Here is a 25545-nt window from a genome sequence, read left to right on the forward strand (position 1 = left end):
CTCCCTCTCTCTAGGTCTCTCTCTCTCCCTCTCCCTATCTCTCTTCGCATGCATGCATTTCACTGGCCCTGTGCGTCGCTGTGAGGCGTTGCCAAACTTCACACAACAGAGCCCGGCAATCGATGCCGCCGATACCAAAAACTTGTAACAGATGCTAGCCACGTGTCGGACCGAGACCCAAAAACCGACCCGTGCCCAGATCCTCGCAGCGGCTGTGTTCCAGTAATTGGATGCTGCCCGTCGCCGAGGCAGCGGCCGAGGCAGAAGACTAAAAACAAATAAATAGTCAAACGGCATTCGGTCTGTGAGTGAAATACAAATAGCATTTAATACGAAAAGGAAATTGTCTATTTTAGACAGTCAGTCAGCCATTCAGTCCGTCAGTCAGTCAGTCAAGCGGACACGCCAGGACTTTGCAATCAAAGGGAATTAGTTGGCCAACACACATGGGGAGCAGCACAGCTTGTGTGTGCTTGGTTTAGTATTCTCATTAGTTTTTCTCGAGTGCCACCGGCAGAGGTGTTGTAGGTACAAAAATTAACACACCTTGCAATGGACTCAGCCTGGAGTGCACTAAGCACTCAGCACTCAGTACTAAGCCCGCTTAAGGCCTTAATTCAATTACACACACTTGTTAATTGAAAATTGATATGAGCAAAACAAAGTGAGGATGAATCAAGCTCGAATTGATGGCGAAATCGTGCTGCACGCCGAGTTGAAGGTCGCCGGCCGTAAGGCGGGCTAAAAACAAAAAAAAAATATATCAACATAAATTAAAAAAAAAGTCAGCGAAAAAACGTAAAAACAATGTGAAACTAAATATATATGCACAACTCTGGCGGCCATTAAAATCAGCATTAAACATTATTGGCACTGGCGCAAAAATGAAATAAAAGATTTGCATGCGCCACCCGAGAAGATAGTTTAAGCAACACGACGCTCAAATACCCTACCATAGAAATTATCTTAAGTGAACTGAAGCCAAACTTTGTCAACTCTAGAAAATTGTTTATATAGCAACAAAATAAAATACAAACGAAAAGCTGGCCAAAGGAAAAGCCTGCGAATTGAGGCCAAAGTTGATGATGAAAAGAACGCTTTTCCTTTCACGCATCTCATTGTCTGCACATTCCAGGTCAGCCTTTGTTAGTTACTAGAGCAGACTAGCATATAAGCATGAGATTTATACTATGATTTTGAATGAAATTAAGCAAGTGGACCAGCGATTCCTTTTATTATTTTAGCTCAAATGCTTGAATAGTATTTATAAACAATAGAACTGAGAATTGTTTTATTTCGCATTCATTTAAAAAATAAATAACATTTATACTCTGCTTTTGAAATACTCTTCCAATAGTAAAGTTCTGTTATAGTATTTTTATTGTTAAATAGTTGAAAGCTTTCAAGTTTCTTAGTGTTAACTGACCAGCTATAATCAACGTCTTAAAATATACATCTAAAAGAATGAGCATTAGCTAATTTATTTTGGTAATAAATATTTTTCACACATCTCAGTACAGATACGCATTTATTGGCATAGTCGTCATAAATATTATTGCCATGGCAAATAGTTAATAAAAAATTTCATAAAAATATCATAATGACAATACATCAAGATTTATATATATTAAGTTTATTTGGAATTGGTTTCAAATTTTATTTGCAATATAAAAAAAAAACATGAAAGACTACTTAATGGATTATAGAATTTGTATTTAAAGGAAGATAAGATAACTAAAATCATTTTAAATTTTCGAGTATTTAACAAATGTAATTTTTAATCAAAAACTACATTTTATATTTAGTAATGATAAAGAAAAATACATCGAAATTATTATTACAATGATGTAATCAAAATTGTTGGATTGATGATAGTAAAAGTTGTTTAAGCCAGTATAGATAGTTCTAGGTAAGTTCTCGTTGTGCATGTATTCAATAAATGTATGAATGCAATGGCAAAATATATAGGCATGTCCATAAAGATGGCATCAGGCAATGCTTAGCATAGACAATTATAATTTATGTTTAACACGTGTCGTTGTTGTTCAGTGTGATTTGCTTTATGGCTTTAATCACCTTATAAGCAGCTGCACACAGACACACACACACACACATAGAAACGCAGCACATAATTCAGCTGCATTTATCTGAAAATATACATACAAGTATATGCATTTGATTGCAATTTTTCATGCTGCAGCATGTCTTACTTTTGAATTGATTTTTTCACCTGTCTTTGTAATAATTAAAAAGCCATAAAGGGAGCCCGAAGGTCGACAACAAATGGCCGTTAAGGTCAAAGTGTCTGCTGGATGCGAGGCGATGATGTCATCTTCTTTATGACCTGTAAGTGGGCAAACAATAGCCCGGCGCCTGTCCAGTGCGCATCTTCATTTATCTTTTAATTGCGAGTCGCCTGGTTCACCTTGCGTTTTCGCATTATTATTATTGTTGTTGTTGTTATTGTAAGCTGCCGTTTTATGCTAATTGGCAACAATGAATGCAAAGTATGCACACACAGACAGACAATTTTCCTTTAGCATAGCATTTTAAGTAGACAATAAATTAAAATCGTCGACAAAAAAATACCTCACGCGATTTTTGTGCGCGTTTATAAACGCTAGCGGGTCTCATTGATTTTTATATATATATATATAAATATATATTTGCAATCTCAACAAAATATATATACACCATATATATATAACAAAGTAAATAACAAATATTTGGCATTTGTTAATTTATGGGAAAAAATCGTGTAAATATGCATAGGACGCTAAATTGCTTTTGTTGCATTTTTGTAAACCATTTGAATAGCACAAATCGTTGTTCTTGTTGTTGCTGCTGTTGTTGTTTGATGGGGCAGCGCAATTAATTGTTGTTTAATTGAATTTGAATATATTACGCATGGATTTCAATTAAAATAGAAATTCCAGTGCGCCTCGTTGAATCAATGAATCAAGTTTTGATTGTTAACTCTGATAAAATCAATCGAACATGACTTTGCTTTACAGCGCTGCGTTCACTTCCGGTTCGGAGACTGAGTCACACTGTGTGGAGAAAGGAGTGCTTCGCGTATATACGCAGAGTACTTTAGGGAGCGAAATTGAATGGAATGGCAAATAATTATATATCGTGGTGTGATTAAATAAGCATCACAAATATACACATAGTACGTTAGAGAACTAAGTGGAAGGGAACGTGCGAATCTAGGAGATTTATACGCAATATATGGAAATTATCATGTATATTAGCGAGTGTCAAAACTGTGAACAAAATGGTAAGAATCAACAGTAACCAAATCTATTTCACATTTTTAATTGAGCTAAGAAGCCCAAGATTTTAAAATGTATTTCCTATTTTTAACACGGGTTAGCAAACAGGCTATACGTAGTCACACCGTTTAAATATCAAAAACAGATAGTTCGCGCTTCCCACTATAAAATCTAATCATTAAATACTGTCGCCTCGCGAACTATGTCAGAATTTTTATTCCGTTGCGCGTTACTCAATAGAAAAATATTTGTATAAGCAAAACACAGAAAATGACAACAGGAAAATACGAATAAATAGAACAAGCAGAAAAACGAATACAACAACACACATGTATATATTCACATACATACATATTTATGACAGGCCAATAAAATGTAAATTTAGTGAGCGGCAATAATAATAACAATAACAACAACAACAACAATGTGTGCACCGGCAACTAAACAGAAATGCAAATAAACTAAAATATAAGAAATAACTCTTAACGCCGGTAATCCGAACAGTCAATACTCTTATACAACTCTTATAGAAGATAATCTTGTGTATAAGGGCTGATCTTTACCTATTGGCCTGCAAATTTATTATAGATCTTTAAGAATACGATACTCTAAAGTATTTTGCCTTTTGAGCATGACACAAGCGCCATACTCTCTATAAACCGGACGATGAGAATCAAAAGATTCAATACTCTTTCACATCTTATAAAACTAGGTATAAGAGATGATCTTTATCTATTGTCACGCTGATTAATAGTAGAATGTCTTAAGATCTCCCATTTCCCCTTTGATTGCATTTACAATGTTAATGTGAAAATCATCATACCCCCTAAAGGTAGAGCATAAATATAAGCCGGCCGCATAAATTAAGAAAAATGTGTAAAAACAAAAGCAAACAAACATAAACAAACTGAGGCGACACTAACGGGCCGGCAATAAAATGTAACGTTCGTGAGGGGCGGCGGTTGGTGTGTGAGAGAATGTGCGGCGTGTGGGCGTGAAATCGAGAGCGAAACGCGCAATGAAACAAAATGGAATGGAACTAAAAGCTAATGCTGCTGCAATTACCATTTCATGCTGCGGCCGCACAACAACAACAACTACTACAACAATGCATGCAAAGAAAAACCTGTTACAGTTCGGTTGCGTCTGCGTCTGCGTCGATACAGCTGCCTCTGCTACTGCCGTTGCTGCTGCTGCTGTTGCTGCTGAGTCATTGCGCAGGCGTGCGGCGCTCTGCTAATTGCCCGCACCAAACGGCGTGTGAGTGACACTAGCGATTAGCGTCGCTGCCGGCGTCGACGTCGCAGCTGCGAATTGAACCGAATAATTTGCATGACGATGTTTTTGCTTAAACTGCTGCTGCTGTTGTTGTTGTTGTTTTTGTTGTTGCTACTGCTGCTACGGTGGGTCATTCACATTGCCGTAGGTTGTGATTTGTTTAGCGGTCGCGCTACCCTTTTGTGCCCCGCTCCCCTGCACCCGACATAACTGGAACACTTGTTAGAGATATGCGAAAAACTTGTATTATTTCTCTTTAGCAAATTCCCAAAAATTAATTTATTTGTTTGCACATTTTATTTTCGATTGTGGTTCAATTCGAAGCATGAGCGCTAATCGATCCAAATTCTTTATTACTTATGTATTAGCATTAACAGCAGCAGCAGCAGCAGCAGCGGCAAGGCCTAATTGCCTGTTGGCCAAAGTGATATAAAAATGCAAACGGCATTAAATTAATGCTAATTAAATTCAATTTCGAATCGTTGCGATATTAGTTGCAGCCATTGAATGAAAGGCCCATGTCCCAATTTAATTATAATACGAATTGGCTGAGCCTTATCAGCAGCGCTCCACAAAATGTCGCTCTGAGCCTTCAAATTCGAATGTGCGCGAATTAGCCAACATAAAATCATTATTTGCCTTTTTTATGTGCTCATACACACACACACACATAAGAGCTTAGAGCTTAGGCGAGATAAATGAGAGTACAAATTTAGAGGAGAATGGGATGATTGCGGAATGAAATGGAAATTGAAATCTTTATATGTCGACACTGATGTGAATGTTGCAGAAGAAAAACTCTATTTTCAATAGGCAAGATTTCCACTCTAAGCCCATTTCGAAATGGAACAGATGCGCATCAATTGACACAGCACGAAAATTCCAGTTTGAGGCAAGATCTACTGTTTAATTATATATTCATCCCGTTGATTGTTAAAACGCCCCCATTTACAGAGATATCTAGAGAGAGATACACACACAGTCTCAATATGCCACGAGGTTTCTTTCCACTTCTCGTGCCTTGTCTTCGCCGTGCTTCCCTCTCAATTTCCATCAATCAACGTGCAACACACGAGGGGCAAGCCAGCACAACAATTTTAAATCAACTTTAATTGAAATAAATTGTCATATCATTTGCGCTGGCATAGAAAACAGACGCGCTGGCAATAAACAAAAATATACATATATATTTATGTATAACTGTATATGAACGTTATAATATGTGGGCTGTGTAATGGTCTATCTCTTATCTGCGGGCTGCCGGGGCTTGAGTGCTACTTAAAAATGCTTATAAATTAAAGCCATCAATCAAGCAAATTGAAAATATTGAAGCATCGCTGCATTATGACAGAATTTTTCACATTTCCCACAACGCTCTCGCTCTCTCTCCCCCTCTCTCCACCTCTTATTCTGTTCATTAACTAGATGAATGCCATGAAAGTAAAAGCCCAACAGCAGCAGCTGCTGCTGCCTTCGAGCCGGCCAGTTAAGTGAAAGTAATTTTTTGTTTTACTCAACGTAAACACTCAATAATAACGTTTTTTTTTTTTAATACATTTTTATATTTGTTTTAATGCTAATGCCAATTGCGTAATCAGACATAAACAAATATCATAAAAGCTAGTCATAAACCTACAGCGCGTTAAGGTCGGCTGGTATCGAGATCCGCTGATCATAAAATAAAAAAAATTTACCAACTTTGCGGTTAACTGCGCACGCACAATGGAACCACCACCTAGTAGTAGTGGCTCCTACTAAAATATATCCAATAGACCCACCCACTCTACCACCCCACCACTCATACTAAACCTACGCCGTAACAATTTACGGCAACACACTTTATGCAATTTATGCGCAATTTTTCAATTGACTCCGACAAACGGCGAACCGGAAGATTTCGTTTGAAGCCACACAGTTGCGAATGCCATAAGAGTGAAGTACTATGAATTTGTCATGAGACATGTAACATATAACACTAAACATGATTATATAACTGTTCATAATCAAATCAGCCTTATTATCATATCACATAATATAAAGAAATATATTAATTTATTATTAATAAAGATTCTTTTAAAATTAAGTCAAGTTTAAAACAGCTCAATTCTTTATCTTTTTAAGACTTTTCGTATTATACCAAGACCTATCAGGTAACTATTCTATAAAGCCTTTCATTGTATTATTAAGCGATTATTTTAAATATTAGGCTTTGAAATTGAGCTTGTTTTTATAAATTTAAACTTAATTAGCATATTTTATATTCCTTAAATTTTCTATATATTCTGGATTGAATTCCATATCTTATACTGAGGAGTCTGCAAGAGTATTTAATAGTCGGCGCTTTGTTTATAGTTTTTTTGCAATTTTTTAATAATAATACACATTTTGAGTCTCATAACTTTATGAGCTGCCACATATAATGTTGCATGTGCGCTATGTAATAATTTAGTTGCTATACAAACAGACGGTGAGACAGACAGACAACCGGACGGATGGACGGATACACAGATATACGTCAGCTTAACTTTTGTAATCGCAATCAATCGGAATGACATTTGCAAAAGTTTAAGGCAAAGCTGATTTGTTCGAAATATGAAATGCTCAAACTTCAAACATTCTTAATTGTTTTATAACAAGTTTCTGAATAATATTTTAAAGTAAATTAAGCAATAGATCTCTGAATCATCTGCAATTAATTAAATGAATGGTCTAAGATTAACGATAAATTCTTTAATTTAGTATTATTCTCTATAATAAAGACTCACTTTATATGTTCATATACATATATCTAAATGGCAATCAAATATCTATTGAGAACACTAAATAGTTTTTTTTATTAGATATTCGTCAAGTGTGATATTCTTGAAGATTGCCAGATGGATAGATATTCATTAGTTCTGTATACACTGTCAACTGGATTTTAATGGGCTCGACATATAAAAAATCTTTAGGTTTTCGACATTTCAGACATTTGATTAAGTAGGCCATAATCGACTCATAGAAGTTCAATTAATTTCGCCAGAGATCAAAACGAACTTCGTCTAATGGCTGACATCATAAAAAACTAGACAAGCGTATAGATGGATGGATAATAATCTCTGGACACTCACTCACACACACACACACACACTCTCACGCATTCAGCCATTTATCAACTTCCTTATCAATCACAAACATTACCAAATAACCCAAGCATTTGCATTTGCATTTGAATGAACGTACCTGCAAAGAAACCAGCAAACAAGCAAAAACCAAATATAAATAAGTTAATAATATGAAAGATTATCGTATATCATAATTTGCATAAACTTGTATATATACATATATGTAGTTATCTATGTAATTTGCATATATTTTGCGCTCTTAAATTACGTGGGAAAATGTTGGGAGCAGCGCGCAACGGGCGCCAAAAGTTGACACATGAATGTATCAAATGTTATCGGGGAATTCAGAGTATAATATCCAAAAATTGATAAAACGAATCAACAGCGGCAAGTCGAGCTGCATTAAGGGCCTATCAAATTACCAGATATCCTTTGAAACTGAAGACTGAAAACAATTTACGCTCATTCACGTAAAAAAAGAAAAAGAAAATTTGTTGAAGTTGAAGCAGAGTCAACAAAGGTGGAGAGGGCAATCGAGAGAGATTTTCGGCACACGTGTGAAGACAATGCTTAACACACATATTTGGTGTTGTTGTTGGCTGTGTAAATAGGTAAACAAATCCAAAAACAGAAATCCCAGAGAGCTGCACAAAGAGGGAGAGTGAGAGTGAGTAGGCTTGTCTAATAAGCGACAAAGCCAAACGCACGCCTAAGAATTTGTATTCGCCGACAATTGAGAGTGAAAACAACGGTAGTTTGCCAAACTAGTAGTAAAAGCAACTCTTTGGGCGGCGATTAAAAAGTGTGGAGTGTGGAGTGTGAGAGAGACAGAGACAGCGACAAGGTAGGCAAACAACAAAACGGCAGCCAGAAAAAGCAAACAAACACAAGGCGAATTGAGCTGTCGTTGCCCGTTGCCTTGTCACAATATTTATAGTGTGCACTGTAATGTGTGTTTGTTGTTGTTGCTGCCAGTTGGATCTGTGTCCACTCTAATGTGTAAAGGTTGTCTTTTTTTTTTTTTGGTTTTTGCTTACCGGATAATACATTCCGTGCGGAGGAAGAAAAAATGCCCCGGAGCCCCACAGTTTGACGGCTTTTTGTGTTTACAGTCGCGTCGCAAATTATATGCACAGCTGCCCCGTATAATTGACACCAACAAAGTGTGTGTGTTGCTTCTTTCAGGGGGTAGTCTACACTATGTAAACAAGGGTAGTCACGCTTGCTTCTTTTTCTTCTTGCACTTTTTATTATTATATTAATTAACACTGTATTTGATTTGACGTCGCATTTGTTGCATTTGTTTAGTGTGGTTTTTACTCATTCATTTATATTTTCATATGTGATTTACAATTTGGATTTTTGGCACAATTTACAATTGGAGTGAATTTCACTTAGGAGTCGCAGTTCACTAGATTCTAAACTGAACTGAAAATATACATATATTTTATATAAATAAGCAAAACGAGAAGAAAACAAAAAACGAATAAAAAAATGCAAACACATTCTTGAACAGTTGAAACATATATTAGATTCCCGAATATCACATCATCCAGTCCAATATAGATACATGAGAAAATAATAATATTATGTATATATGTATATAAATAATAATATTTATATTTGAACAACAATTTCACAACAGATTTTTACGCGGAATTTAACGAATTGCGAAATTTTGGAATAATGTCTGCGCCGTTGACTTATTTATATTTATACATATGGACAAATATGTATATATTTCTATATATGTTTATTTACATATGTATATTTGGCGATATTTTTTTGTCATATTGAAAAACTAATTGTTATTTAGGGGTTGCTCTCTCTCGCCGTCCAACTAGGCGAAGGATGTTGCATGGCAGCGGTGGCTGTGGCTGTGGCTGCGGCCAAGCGAAACGAAACGAAAACAGAAAATGCGCAAAAAGGCGAAATGAAAAATACAGCGCAAACGCGAGACAAAAGAGACCAGCCAAAAGGCACGAGAGACAGCCACGCGCTTTTATTAGGGGGCAGCGGCCGGAGGAGAGGCAGAGGTAAAAGCAGACGCAGTTTCCAGTTGAATGAAATGATGTTTATAAAAAAAACATCTATTGCGAATGTTGTTGTCACTTTGAACGTTGTTATTGTTGTTATTGGTTCAGCGATAAGTCTTCACGTTATTCATTTATAAATATATATGTACATATGTATGTATATACATATTTATTCTCTTTGCGGCATATTCGAGCACCAGACATTCCACAAAGGCTTTACTTTGTCTGTGGCCAACGGAAAAGGCAAACGCATTAATTCTTGTTGTTGTTGCTGTTGCTGCTTTGCAGCTAAATGCAATTTTTGGTTATGCGACGGCGACGGCTACGTCGACGGCAACTGCGACGGGGACATTATTCTCTCTTACGAGGCGAATTCATCATCTGGCACACACATTTTATTTTCGTTGATTGAATGGGAAAGACAAAGCGCAGCAACGACAAGCAGCTGAGCGTGTGTGAGTGTGTGTGGTGTGTGAGTGTGTGTGGATGCTGCTAACGCCGCTGCCGCCAGCAGAGAGTGAGTGAAAGACAGAGAGAGAGACAGAGAGAACTGTGAAAAATCGAATCAGAAAAACAGGCATGCGAACGGTGGTGCGAATGGCAGTGCGAGAAGGATCAAAGGATAAACAAGGAGGCGCAGCAGCCATGAAATGTAAACGAAGCGCAAAAAGCAACGAGAGAAAAATGTGCGCAAAATAAATTGCGAAGGGAGCACAAGGAACGACGGACAAAAACATGTGGCACATTGAATGAATTTCTACATATATTCGTATATACATTTATATGTATATCTATAGGTTTTTTCTTCTTTTGATGCTGCTAAACGAACGACCGGTCGAAGGGGGAAGGCAGAACAGACAGGCACAAGAGAAATCACGTCCCTCGCGCCTGTCTGACTGTGCGACGCTGCTGCTGCCGTCGATGCCGCTGCCTCTGATTCTGATTCTGCTTCTGCCTCTGCCTCTGCCGCCGCCGAGAGAGATGGCATATATATTTATTTTTAACTTTTCATTTCATTTTGTATCTGTACGTTGTACGTTGCCGATTCCGATTTATACATGTTTGGTTGAACATAGCTCGCTGTTGCACTGCACTTTTGTTTCAGATTTGAAAGCACTTGACGTTGTTGTTGTTGTTTTTCATCTAGAAACGTATTTGAATTTGCTTTTGTTGTTGTTTGGTATTTGGTATTTGCACACATGGATTACATGTTTTGTATTCAAACGATTGCGTCGATGAAGACATCGACTATAAACTATCAGCGTTCAATTATTATCTTTTCTTTTTTTTCGACTCCCACGACTTGTTGAGAAGAGCGAGAATATGTAATAGCTACAATTGGTAGGGAAATACGCGCGCAACGCTTAAATTTACCGCAGCAACAATCAAACACGTCCGCTCGCAACGAGAAATGAAATGCGAATGAGAGATGAAAACGAAGAGCGAAACTCACAGAGGATGCGAGCATAGGTGAGCGCGGCAGAATGTTGTGTGCGTTGCGCAAACTGAGAGTATTTACTTGGGTACTCTCAACAAGAGCGGGAGCGTAAAACCATTTCGTGTATTTTGCAGCACTGTTACAATTGAGCTTGGCGCCCGTTTAAATTTTTGAAATTATATTATAGATGTATGAGTAAACTGTAAGTTACTAAACTCTTGATAAATAATATATAAATTCTCTTTTTTATATTTTATATTTTATTTTGAAATAATTGTAATGTTTATTTTATATAGATATGGGCATACATGCAGTCAGAGAGAGGTTTCTTTTCCTGCAGCAATAATGTTATATTAACAGAGCACTGTTATTGTATTCATATTTATCGATAATATAGTTACCGCGAAAATTTGCGATAAAAATCGAGTTTAAAGTAAATAAATATAATGCCATTATTGTAGTAAACTAAAATTAAAAACTAAAAAAATTATTAAAATCAAATGTATGCAAAAAATTAATATTAAATTTTGCAGATGCCTTTCTTTTTGCTTTCCAATAGCGTTCATTTTAGTGTCACCAGATATACTCCCACATTACTGCACACATTGTTAATGACATTCCCAACTGAAAGCTTTCCCTCTAGCCACATACACGCACACACATGCTGTGCACCATGTTGAGGTCCAAACAACATCCTCTTCCCTCTCCTCTTTTTGCCACTTGCCACTCGCAATTTGCCACTTGCCATGGCCTGCAAATCAGAATTGCGTCCTGCCTGCAATAAAACCAAATCAAAAGTGACATGCCTCATTTTCGGCTGGGCAGCAACATGACGGACGCGTTGTCAAGATTGCATTAGCCTCGTGTGGACAGCAGCAGCAGCATGTCCTTGCTAGCAGGACAACAGCTTGCCACGGCAAAGCGTGCGAGACTTATTAAACAGGAACGTTGCCCGACGACACCCAGCGAGGGGAAGCAGATTTAAAATGCAAATAGCCTCACGAGTTTACAGCGCCCCATTCGACTCGGCAGCTAGCCAGGCAGCAGTTGAGCTGCATCCGGCCGTATCCTGAAGCCGGCCCACTCTCATATCCTTCGTCCTATCAGCTCCACTAAGCAGCAGCAGCAGCGTAGCAGCAGCCGCTGTGCGTGTTTTGGTTGTTGTTTTTGTTGCTCTGTGCATAAATGCAAATGCCGTGAAGCTGGCAACTTTTTAATCCACGCTGGCCAGCAAATTGCCGCCTCCTCCACAGAGGGAAACGCAACGCTGCGAAGAACTAAGCCGATGCGCTGCCATCTGCAGATAAATGCAGAACATACTCACATGTAGAAAGGACCAAACTCGATTTCCAAGCAATGCGCTATACATATGTATGTGCTTCGCTCAGTTCACAATAGAACCGAAATTGCAATGTTATCAGGACAGTTACAGAAGATAATCTGCAGAGGGAAAGTGCTGTAACAGTTGAACAGCAATGTTAACCTAACAGCTGCATAACACAAGTTAACAGAATAACAGCCAAGCATAACAGATTAATGTTCCTTCTGTGCTTCATCATCCCCAAACATAATATTATAGCAGTTATTATATTTTAACTTTATACACATATATGCATGTAAACGGAATCAAGCAATTCATTTTTACAATGATATTGCTAATGCCCTTTTAAGAGTACTGCAACATAATCTGTGTAACAGTAATATAATAGGAGCTTAACATAAGGTGTCTCTTAAGCAATTAATCTTCAGAAGGATAGAGTTAATTCCCTTATTACAGCAATGTTTTTTTTTTTTATTTATTTTTTTTATCTTTAACATTAATTAAATGGTGAATTAGAATATTCAATAATAAAATGCACATTTAGGTTATAATAATGTTAGACGACTTAATTTTGATTAATCGAAAATAAGTGACTTGTAAATAGTATAATATTAAAAGGATTTTATATATTGGGTAAATCCAGCTAAAATTAAAGAAACTCATTTCCCAAACACATGAGGTGGACAAGAATGCATGAAGATCTCATGAGAGCAGAGTTGTTAATTTCCTGACTAACATTAATGTAAGGCTTAATATAATCTATTTGATTTGCTAGCATTATTGCAACAGATGAAAGTCCTTGGTCTGCCTCATAATCTGCCGCAAATTTCCTCGCTACGGTCGCCTTTGGGAAACTGAAACTATTTGTACTTTGGGCTAAATTCAATCTGGTTTTTGGCTAAGACAACGCAGCGAACCGCAGAAACCTAAAGAAAACTAACGCAAGCCCGCCCCCAGAGAGTTGATGTATGAATGGGTGGGTGAGCGAGTGGGCGAGAGGGTGAGTGGCTAGGTCGAGTCGTGAGTGGCCAACAAACCGCAAACAATAACAAACGATGGCCAAGGCGAAACACAAACAGAGACCGAAACAGACGCTGCCTGCTGCTGCCTGCTGCTGCTGGTGACGCCTACAAAATGGCTACAAAGAAGCAGCACGAGATGCGAAAGGAAGGCGCGGGGCGTGAGGAGCAGCGGCGCCGAGGGGGAGACGCGCGCGACACGGGCAACTGGCAGCTGCGCAGGGGGCGTTGTCCTGTGCCATTTGGAGGCAAAAAGGATTTATGATGCTTGTTATCGCGCAGCCGGAACGAGGCAAACGATGACAAAAGGTGCCCAAAGGCAGGGCATACATACACAAAAAGGAAACATACGCTCTATGTGTGTGGGTGTGTGGGTGTGTGTGTGGGTGCTGGGCAGATAAGATCTGCACGCACAACCAAAACCATTGCATACTTTTAGGCGGGCGCTCGTAAAGCGTCTGAGCAAAACATGTGTTCATTCAGTTGTAGCTATTATATGTTATTGTTGCTGTTGTTGCTGCTGCTGTTTGTTGTTATGGCCAGGCAGAGCCAGAGCCAGAGCCAGAGCCAGACCCAGAGCTAATCGGAAATATTTATGGCCGAGCCACTGCTCAGGTGTGTGGCAAGCGTTTCCCACCTTCACGCGAACATAAAATGCGCATTAATTAAATTTTCCAAATAGGCTGCCAATAGGCGGTGCCTAATTAAAAATGTAAAAAAAAAACACACGCGCACACATACATACACACGGGAATGAGTGCGATACGCATGCATAAAAGCAAAAGTTGGCCATTAAAATCGCCTAAAAGTATCTATTAGTCATGGGCCGGGCAGGAGGCGGTGGAAGGGGAAGCGGCCTGAGCTAAATTAGTCAATAAATTAAAGCTCGCCAAGGAGTCGGGCTGCCAGGCAGCCAAAGCAGCAGGCACTTGGGCCAGCATAACGAGCCAAAACCAAACCAAACCAAAAAAAAAAAAAAAAATTAAAATGAAAAGAGGAAGCAGAACATTGCATTAAAAAATCCATTCATTAAAATGGCAAAACGTGGCACAAAATTTATGGCCAACGGGCAGAAGGAGCCGCAGGAGTCAAAGTCGTGGAGCGTTGCGTTTGCCAACGGCTCAAGTCTCAAGTGGCTGCGCGTTTGCTTCGAGCGTGCCACAAAGACCAGCTTACAGCAACAACAACAACAACAACAACAGTTAGACCAAGAAGACAGGTAAGCACTGAATCAGCTGAAACTGAACAGAGAGCATTAGCAAGACTCTTAAAGCTTTTCTGTTCCAATATACTATGACAATATGAAAGAAATTGATTCCATTTAGCTATTTATTTATCATGAAATAGGATTTTCTTGAAGTTCAAGTAAATTTAAATTTAAGTTTAATATTAAAATTCTTGAAGATTTTGCGTTGCACCTTGTATAATTATTACAAACAATTTTAAAATATTTTATTACTTTTATATTCTGTAAAGTCCTATTAGCTGTATCCAATTTACTATATTTTTCAGGATAATTAGAAAATATTTCTCTAATGGATAGAATTATTATATGTTTCATACAAATTAAGTATGCACCCAATTCAGAATATTTTAGAAACAAAAACATAAAAAAACATATTCACTGATGGATAGAATTTTCATACAAGTCTAATTTATATATCTTTAATAAACATGTTTAAATTATATTCCGCATAAAAAGAAATGAATATATATATTTTTTTGTTTTATTTTTTATTTATTTATTCTCATATAATATTATCTAACTTTTTTCATATTATTCCTTGAGATATCCTGTATATATGCTGTATTATATGCTCACTCGAAGCAATATATGTTGATATACATAAAGTGCAAGATATCCTGTAATGTCACCTGAAGCTCACAGATATAACTATATCAGATACTTTTCAAAGCCAGCATAACTCTGGCGCTGTGGGCGTGGCTGGCGGCAGGAGGCGCCAGTTCAATGCGCTCGTCCTGCACTCTCAATTATAATTTGCTTAGACAGACAAACAGCCCCAGAGCTCGGCACACGGGCTCCGTGCGATGTCTTTGGGGAGCTGTTGCTGCCGCTGCCGCTGCCGCTGCCAGCGTTCATGTCGTCACATTAGTCGAGAGCAACAGCCTCATCGCATATACACGTAAATATGTAGACATTTGTATGTAGCATAAATGCGTTTGCATGAGAATGTGTGGGCGGAAGCCAAAAAGTGTGCAGCAATCGCAAAAGTTAAAAGCATTTGCCGGTTTATCGGGCCCGCACATCCCTGAGCACCCACCCCACCCGCCACCACACACACCCCTTGTAATTCCATCAGCTTCGAAAACTCCTTTGACTGAAGCCTTTTCACACACATTTCATTTGGTTACATCTGTTGCGGGCTTACTATTTTATTATCTCGTCTCGTTTATTGAACTTCCATTTGACAAATATTTTTAAATATTAATACTCGTTTACACTAAGGGAAAGAGTATATTTGTGTTGTGATATCTATGCTCTGGTGTTCATTTTTATGGGACTCTAGAGTCTTTAAATGTAGGAATGTATAGTCAGGTGTGCTTTTGTCTGTAGGGTAGATAAACATGAAAATATATAATATATATAATAATCATACATTCCATCATTAAATCATGTATAATAAGAATAAGAATACTATATTCAATACAAACACAGGAAGCGTTCCAGTGCCTAAAAGATAATTCAGTTAGACATTAACTATTAATATATAGTATTCATTTTCTTAAAAAAAAAAATAAAAATAAAAAAAAAATATATACATTTTTTTTAAATTAATTTTTCTATTAAATTTAATTTAAGTTTGCCAGAAAATAAATATCTTAAAACTATTCATTACATTTCCTCAGATGATAAATTCCGCAAGAATTCAATAGCAGATTGCGAGAATAGAAAACAAGCTGACAAATAAGGTCAGAATACATCAAATATGAAACGATAATAACTAGAAGACTGCTATAATATTTAAGTCACGGATACATTATTATTTTTTTCATTCCCTCACATTTAATTTCTTTTTATAGATAACATAAAGATATGCATCACACTCTGAATATTGGTATAAATCTGATTTTATAGATTTGGAAAATCTTAGCTAAGCATACTTATTTTTAATACAGTTTTTCAATAAATCTGGCTGGCATAATAAACTGGTTAATCAAGGACATTCAGAGTAATGTGCATGCCAAATTCCAACACATAATTACCGATGCCAGAGTCAATGAAAGAGAATTTTCGCTCCCTCTCACTCTCGGTCTTGCTCTTAGCCAAAAAGTTGGGCCAAGAGCCCACAAACTGCGGTTGCTTGGCAGAGCCATAAGAAATGCATTCGAACTGTCCGTCTGTCTGATGTCTGATGTCTGAGGTCCACGGCCAGCTGGAGGGCGCGGCGCGGCAGCTGGGATGGAAAAGTATTTCACTGAGACCCAAAAAGACGCAATAAAATTCAATTGCGAACTTCGGCGCAGAGCAAATGAAAACAAAATAATGAATATACGCTGCACACGCACACAGCAGAGGCTTAAGCAAAGGACGCCCAGAAACTTGCTAAGTTCTTGGCAAAGACTTTTGGCCAGAGCTGGATGAGGGCTGGAGGAGGTGGAGAGAGAGAGAGGGAGGAGTAGCGTCTCTCCACTCCTTAGCGCTACGTATTTTGGGGCCTGCAGCAAACACATGTCAAATGCGCTTTTTAAAAACAAGTTTTTCCTTCTAGCGCAAAGTTGCAGCAAGGCCAACAGCAAAAGCAAAAAGAAATATAAGGAAAACTGCTTATCTCGACAAAAAGCCAAAATGTAAGGCGGCAGGCAGGCGGACGGGCAGACGAGCGGTCGGTTGAGAGGGGGCGTGGCAGCTGCACTAATGGTGCCAAGCAACCGGAAATGCCGCCATGCATGTCTGCCTCTAGTTGAACAAAATGGAGGCTGTGTATCGCATGTGTCTGCATGCATATGTGTACGTGTGTGTGTGTGTGTGTGTGTGAAGATCTTGATTGCCTTTTGCTACAGGCACAATTTATAAGAGATGCTTTCTTTAGCCGCCCTCCTTTGTTTGCAGCGCTGGCTTTCGTTTTTGCTATGATAATTTCCGCAGCTGTTGTATCATATAAAATAAAATAAAACAAGTGCAGCCCGACGCCAGCTCGATTTGATGGCCGCCTTTTCTATCGCAGCCGCGGCTATGCAACATGGCAGCATGGCAATGTGGCAACACAGTCGCAGCTGGGAACGTGATGTGTGCCGCGTGCGAGCCTCGAATCGGAATTGACATTTTGGCCAGGGGCCAACAGAATAACTTCACTGAGGTGCAACGGGACTCGAATGCGACGCGAGCATCCCATTGACCAGCGCTTGTTACGTAAGTGGCCAATAAGCGCGACGTTACTCCTGTGCCACACCGAACACGAACTACCCTAACGAAGAGAGATTTCGAAATGAACTCGTTGTAGGACACTCCTCAGGCAGCGGGAGATCAAGTTCAGAAGGTATTTATATAGATTGGGATTGGGCGTGAATTAAGATACATCCGTTCATATGCATTACTCAAGTTTAATAATCGATTACGTTGTCGATTTCTATGAATCGATAAATACTCCGTATCAGCTATTCACTGGTACAAGAGAATCTAGAAATCATATAGAACGAGATCTCTTGGTTCCTAAATTTGAAAGAGTAAATTTAGGAGTTGCAAAACCCAGCTGAAGTAACTAGAGAGGTTAAGTTTAATTCCAAATAGCTTAACTACAGCTCCAAGAGATAGACGCCGCCAGCCCAAAGAGCTGCTAGATATTGAAGATTTCAAAGGCTCTACTCTTAAAATCTCGTTCTACCCCCAAGATATGCTTCGTATCATAGAATGCTCTATTTTAATTTTAGATGATATCTGCATATTTTTAATGAGCTCCTGTTAAGATTAAGTTGCCTAAAGGATAACACAATTTTAACGGGTAACTAAAAACGGTAACTAAAAAAAAAAAAAACAAATAAAAACAATAAATAAAAATTTAAACAAAATGAGCTTGAACCTTTCATTTTTTTCGTTTTTTTTTTTTTATTTTTGTTTTTAATTTGAGCAAAGTTTAATTAATTTTTTATTTCACAGTCTGTGAGTTTTAAAAAGTGAATTTATTTTTAATTATTATCCTGCCATCATGATTTTTATTGGTATTTTAATTATTATTATTTTTTGTTAATTTTCAAGATATGTCATTTATTAAATATATAATGTATATACTTTAGATTTTGTTTAACATGAAAATTATTTTGTTTAAATGCTCAAAAAACAGTTTCAATGTACGAGCTGCATTCATTTTGCTTTAACGAGTATTTCATGTCTTTATTATTTGAATTTATTTTTAGAGATGTGCATTTGATTTGAAATTATTTTTAATATTATTTTAGGCATTTATGCCATAGCCCAATCATGTCGAATTCACAGAAATATATTTATATTTTTTGTTTCTTGTGAACCTGAATGACTTTTTTAATTAACAACAAAACTCGACATATGTTTTGCTTATCAAAAACAATATTTATTTGCCATGCTCAATCGAATATCCTCGTCAAAGGAAACCAAAGGAGTCTATTAAAGTTGCCCTCGGCCAATGACAGCATTGCTGCTTACTTTAAGGAGATTCCAAAGCTGTTGCGCAACGACAAAACGATTTCGGTGCGAGCCACGCCCACAGGTGGACAACATGTGGGTGGCGGCAACAATCAGGAACAAAGTGTGTAACGTTGCGAGTTAATTGAATTTCAGACGGCGTCTAAAAACTGCAAACCTGCAGTCGTCGAAAGTGTTTCCAGTTAGTTGTTTATGCGGCGTGCGGCTGCCATTGCTGCCTTTAGTTGTTAATACTCTGCTTTTGAGTGGAAAATGGCAATATTAGGTGGTGATCAAATGATGCGATATGCATATTAAACATTGTATGTCGTATGTCGTATGTCGTATGTCGTATGTCGTATGTCGTATGTCGTATGTCGTATGTCGTATGTCGTATGTCGTATGTCGTATGTCGTATGTCGTATGTCGTATGTCGTATGTCGTATGTCGTATGTCGCATGTCGTATGTCGTATGTCGTATGTCGTATGTCGTATGTCGTATGTCGTATGTCGTATGTCGTATGTCGTATGTCGTATGTCGTATGTCGTATGTCGTATGGTATCGTATGTCGTATGTCGTATGTCGTATGTCGTATGTCGTATGTCGTATGTCGTATGTCGTATGTCGTATGTCGTATGTCGTATGTCGTATGTCGTATGTCGTATGTCGTATGTCGTATGTGACAGTGACAGTGACAGTGACAGTGACAGTGAACCCCATTGCAATTTATTGCTAGAGTATTGTTAGAAGAGTATTGCGCAGTCGTTGCACTTCCTTAAAATAGATCGTTACTGTTGAGGTTTTTGTTTATTTTTAGGCAGCGGGCCTGGTTAGTTGGCTGCTTATACAATTTCAGTGAATTCTGTTTTCCCCATTTATTTTTTTTCGGTTCTGCTCGGCATTAGCTCAAAAGTTGGCCATTAATGGACGTACGAAATTTACTTTGGTCGCGCCGCAATTCTGTGTATGTATGTGTGTGTGTGTGTGTGTGTGTGACATGATGTTGTTGTGCGTTGGGTATTTTAGCCTCGTAGTGAAAACTGAAGCTGTTGTTGATTTTGATGCTACTCTGCTGCATGTTTGCGTTTTGGGTAACCGCTGACGCGGCTGCTGCCACTGGCAATGCCATCCACCAGACTCCCCCGGATCATGCCCCTCTGGCTCGCCAAGCCCTTCTAGCCACGTTATCTACAGCAGCGCTCTGCTGGTTGATTGCGTAAATGGCTGCGCTGCGCTGCCTGGCGTTGCCTGGTGCTGCGTTGCGCTGCCTACAGCCAACAGAACTTTGCACTTTGCACGAAAGCGAATAGCCGTGTGCACTGCGAGCCGGAAGTCAATAAAAGTTGGCCTATTGCGCAGCAGGAGGCAGCATCAGTCAGTCAGCCAGTCACTCTGTCTGAGCCAATTTCGGGCGAGTTGTTTCATGCATTTTTGACTGGCAAAGCACCTGGGCAGGTTAACGAAATTAGCTGGCGCATTGGCTTCTAGCTAGGCTCGATTACAATTTATAATTCGATTTCAATTCGGAACTTTATTAAGCGCCCATATCTCTAATAACAACTCTCTTATCATTGACGATTTTTGGTCTTTAAGGTATTCAAGTTTGTTGTTGAAATAATACCCGTAATTAATAAATAAAAATCTTAAGTCATGAATAAATAATAAATTAATAAATAATAATAATAAAAAAAATCAAATGTAAGAAGTATTCATTTTAATCAGAGATTCTATTAGACATTTGTCTATAGACGTGTAATATAATTTCTCTGAAAATAAAAGAGTAGACTGCAGGCGTATGTATAACGAAATATTTATAATAGGTTTTTAATATGCGACATCAATTCGTGGGTATACTCCAGCCAATCATATATATATATATTATTTACATTATTTACTAATTATTCAATTTACACGTAGAGTAAACAAGTTTTGGCTACGGTTCATGTCGGGCCGAAGAGGAAGTAAATCGAAAGTCCTGCAGTAAGCGTCATCTATTGTTCAAATTAGTAATACACACGATATTTCACGACGATAGTTGCGCATATTTTGATCGATACTGCGACTGACTGTATGTTCCGCTAAATGTTGACCAATAGGTGGCGCTGGATGGCTCACCATAAATATAAAGGTGGCGCTCTCTAGGCGCCATCTGCCACTCGAAAGCTTTTTATATAAAAGTACCGTTATTCTATGTCTTACATATAAGAAAAAGCTTGACTTTTCCATTAAAGTCCTTTTAAACGCCTCCTGTAGTAAAAGTGGGAAGCTCTGAATGTGCTTATAGCGCCATCTGGCGAAAGACTTAAATACTAACAAACAATCAAATTTGGAGCGCGAAAGCTCACAAGGCGCAACAGGCTAAAAAGAAAATAAGAACAAGTGTGTTAAAAGCAAAAACGGAAAACTACAGTCCAGACAAAATGCAAAGATATTGTAAATTTTAACACGAATATCGGAAAATAATAAAATAATAAATTAAGCGACAAACCCAAATATCTGCATTTAACTCCATCCATTCCTCGTTCAGTTCACTGTTCATTTCACAACAACGATAAAAAATTTTCCAGTAGCCAGTAATGGAGGTCCATCTTGGCTTAAAATCATAATGTTTAAGAAATAAAGAGCGCGCGTCCTCCATTTGATATTAGCAAAATAAGTTTCACGCACTTTGAAAACACAAATCAATCTCGAATTCACAATCAAATAAAAAACATTCAACTCAACACGAACAAAATTTGAAAATGCAAACAAACCTCACTTTCGATGCAAAGCAAAATTGCGACTGACGCGCACTGAGATTAGTTCACAGAACATTGCGCAGCGCTAGGAGAATGCGCAGAAGAAGATTCAGATTCGCGTGAGAGTACAGTAAAGGCGAACATAATAGTAACAGTGGCAGAAGAATGCTTTTGAAAGGTATAATAAACAGTTTGTTATATTTAAATAAATGAAACTAGACTGTAAATGAAGTATAATACATGTATTCAGTATCAACCTTCAAATAAATAAAATAATAATCGTCTTATTTATTGTACACATTTATAAATCAATATAATTGCTGACATAAATCTCGTAAATACAACTGTCAATATATTTTTAGTTATGCATGTTTTGAGCACATAGTTGAGAGAGAGAGAGAGAGAGAGAGATAGAGCGATAGAATGTGTGTACAAAGAGATAGAGCAAGTGGAGGGGGCAACCGGCTGTTACTTTGTTTTAATTTTTCGGCAGCGTAGCCTTTCTTGGTGATGCATAGTAGAGTGGTAAAGTGGTGTGGGCGTGTGTAAGTGAATATACATAGTATGCGTGTGCGTACGGTATTGCAAAAAGGAGCCAGCGAATTTTGTGTGAACTGCCGTTAGCATTGCTGCAGCTGCTTAACATTCCATTTTAAACAGTCTCGCACATTTTCACACACACGTGCACGTGAGCAATCCTGTGAGCTGCATGTGCAGTCTGCTAAGTTGGAGAGAAATTTTCTGTGCGCTCCAAGATTTTCATGACACATTATCAAACGAGAGCCTCTGTTTTGGTGTATTTTCTTGTGCGTGTGTGTATATTTCATTCATTTTCAAAATAAAAGAAACAAAAGTCGTACACATTTCATGTCTCTAACGTTTCGCATATTTCATCAAATATACAGATATAGACTCCAAATTTAAATTTGAATTAATATTATCATATTATAGCATAACATTAATTAAGAAATATATTGTTCTAGAATTCCCATTTTCAATAGTTTTATTGGAAAATAAATGTCGTATTATTTCAAAAGCGAAAATAGATCGTAACGGGGATTCTGAGTAGATTATTATATTTAAAATATTAATAAGAATAATGAATGGTCGATAGAAAGTAATCGATCTCACCTGTCTCTGATGAAACTCCATCGCCGGCACATTGCCATTCAACTCGACGGCAGACATTTGTGAAAACAAATTTTACTAATTGTTGTGAAAAAAGCAGGGATCGGTACTTAATATATTCTTTTTACAGTTTGGCACTCTCATACACAGCGATTGTTATACTAAACTTAGATTGAGCTCGAAATTCAGACATTCAGGGAATATCTACGGTACTTAGTTTGGCATAGATAATCTGTTTTGGGTTTATCATTCGCACATTAGATTGAATCTGGAATAATTAAAAGACAGAAAATAGATTAAGTTGAGTAATATTAAAAAATATTTGTAATGCGCCATATATGTATGTATGTATAGTATCTAAATACCAAATATGATCTATAGTAAAATAATCTTCAGAAAACTTTCAGATTGTGCGTATATTTGAAAAACACCAAGTGTTATGTTTCAAATATTTCTTAAAAATTTGGATAGAGTGTGGTAGATACAAATTATAAATAAACGTAAAAATTGTACAGAATACAATATGTATGTAAAATTTTGCGACTATAGCTCCAAATATGTAGCAAACAAAGTTTTATTTTAAGAACTCAAAATTGTTGTCGTGCAGCCTGATTTCTCGTTTTCATTTGGAAATGGGACGACTGAGAGATATCCCAAAATGTATCTAATATTAAGAATCAAATACATTTTGTTTAATGTTTCACTCCAATTATAATACTATGTATTAACAAATAATAATAAAAACTCCCATAATATAGTGCTACTTGAGTTCATATTAAGCGCATTTTTAAATTAGTAAAACTCAGAAATAGAAAAAATTCTAAGTAAAATTTTAAGACAGCCATTTCAGCATTGCTAGCATACGAGAGATTTTAGATAATTGAATTGGAATTGATTTTTTCGGATTCCATGCCACACCAACGTTATGTATGTGTATGTTAGCGGGCGATAGCAACGGATGTCTCTTTTCAGAGATTGAATTCGAAACGAGTAGCGTCGAGTGTACCGAATCGCAAAAAATGTAATAAGAGTGGGTCGATTCGAATATAGATTGTTAATAGCTATGACAGCAATTTCCATGTACTCGCATATACATACATACTCATACCTATATATGTCTGTGTAGTTCCGGTAATGGAATATTGAAATTGTAATCAAATTGGACTTGGACGAATGAAATACCTAAGCATCAATTCCGTTAGAATCAGAGAAATTGTTTGCATATGGAATATATTTGTAGATATATGTAGATATAAATCTATGGGAACAGAGCTTAGAGCATGGACCTTAAAGTCCCGGCCTATTTATTCAAATAAACGCTCTCATCGCTCACTCGTTTATTGAGCTATTATATCTGGTATACAGTTTTAGCAAATGAATAGAGACAATCAACAATAAGCACTTGAGTCATCAAATTTCGAGTTTAAACTGTAAAGCTATAGAGGGACTTATACTGTGTTATATTGGAGTACTGGAACTTGAAGGGGCTAACGACTTAAGGCCTAAAAGGGACATAAGAATCGGTTCTCTATTGATTTGCCGAAATTGTATATATATGCCAGTTAGAGAGGTGTGAGTCTTGATCATGAATAAGTACTCAGCAGTTGGTAGTGCTCGACTAGTTTTAGTGGAACAAGCTTACATATTTATGGCAAATTGATTGCATATATTGATAGCAGGTGAGCTCAAGTATCTTCAGCTCAGCAGCTAGGGCGATTTCGCTTTCTTTCTAGAGACTCAATCTATATATTCATATATAGTCTGCATGTGAGGAATATCCCAGCTGAGCACGATTTTATTTTAAATCGTTGCATTTGCTATGCAAATCACATCCACTTGTAAGGAGCCCAACTGGTTTCGCGCGTACTCACAGGCTAAATGGCATCCAGGATATATAGCCCTTGGGGGTACTTAGAGATATACAATAAGTGCACAACATAACTTTGTCTTAGCCAATAGCCATTAGAAGTGCATTCCCATTTGTACTTTATGCCACTCATACACACATACATAGATAACTGCAATTGGTTTTAACGATTGCAGCTATTGCCTGCTGGCAGTTTTAGCTTTCGCTTTAGCTTCAGTTTCGTTTTGGCCTTCTTCCGTTTAACAAAATACCGTTGCAATGTGTGCTGTAACACACATCTAACTATGTTTTACACACACCGTTAACAGCCTGGCCCCGCACCTGAGAGGTGCAAAGGGTGCAGGAGCCCGAAATGGCAAACGGAAATTGTGCATATTTCACTTAGCTTCAGCGCTGAAATGGCAAATAGCAGCCCAGCTGAGAGGTAAAAAGAGAAAGCCAGCTGGCAAATATTTGTATAATCAAACGGTCTGATTCTCGCCACCTTCCTCAACATCGAGCCTTCAGCAGCTACCCCTTCCGTTCAGGGCTTACAAAACGTAAGTGTAAATAAATTATTAGCCGAGCGTCAACCTGTGTGCTCGCTGTGTTAACCCTTGCCGGGTCGACAGCAGCGAGGGTTGCCCAGTCAATAATGAATCTTCAAGCATGGCAATCAGACTTAGCTTTTTTAACTGGCATTCTTACTTATTTACTTTAAGTTATAACTTAAAATTTATATCT

General features: G+C 37.7%; 1 protein-coding gene and 1 long non-coding RNA gene across 22 annotated transcripts in view; both read right to left on the reverse strand.

The window, feature by feature from the left end:
• Rbfox1 (RNA-binding Fox protein 1) overlaps window positions 1-25545 on the reverse strand; it is a 133226-nt gene that overhangs the window by 75113 nt on the left and 32568 nt on the right. For 19 of the 21 annotated variants that reach the window (XR_016196782.1, XM_089260072.1, XM_089260073.1 and 16 more), the window contains exon 2: window positions 22959-23223. Coding sequence is in view for 20 of the 21 variants with exons in the window: in XM_089260072.1 (XP_089116198.1) it covers window positions 22959-23015 (57 nt within the window). In the remaining variant the exon portion in view is untranslated. Of the gene's footprint in view, window positions 1-8694; window positions 9076-10890; window positions 11127-22958; window positions 23224-25545 lie in introns of those variants that run through there. The other 2 variants (XM_089260077.1, XM_089260063.1) reach the window with 1 other exon arrangement.
• Window positions 9003-10894, reverse strand: LOC149091512 (uncharacterized). The gene is made up of 2 exons (XR_016196783.1): window positions 10655-10894; window positions 9003-10624 (listed from the first exon to the last, which is right to left on the reverse strand). It is a non-coding gene; the product is annotated as an uncharacterized LOC149091512 (long non-coding RNA).

This window comes from Drosophila navojoa, chromosome 4 (assembly GCF_054131105.1).
Source record: "Drosophila navojoa isolate 15081-1374.11 chromosome 4, UAZ_NAV_1.0, whole genome shotgun sequence".
In the NCBI taxonomy this organism is placed as follows: domain Eukaryota; kingdom Metazoa; phylum Arthropoda; class Insecta; order Diptera; family Drosophilidae; genus Drosophila; species Drosophila navojoa.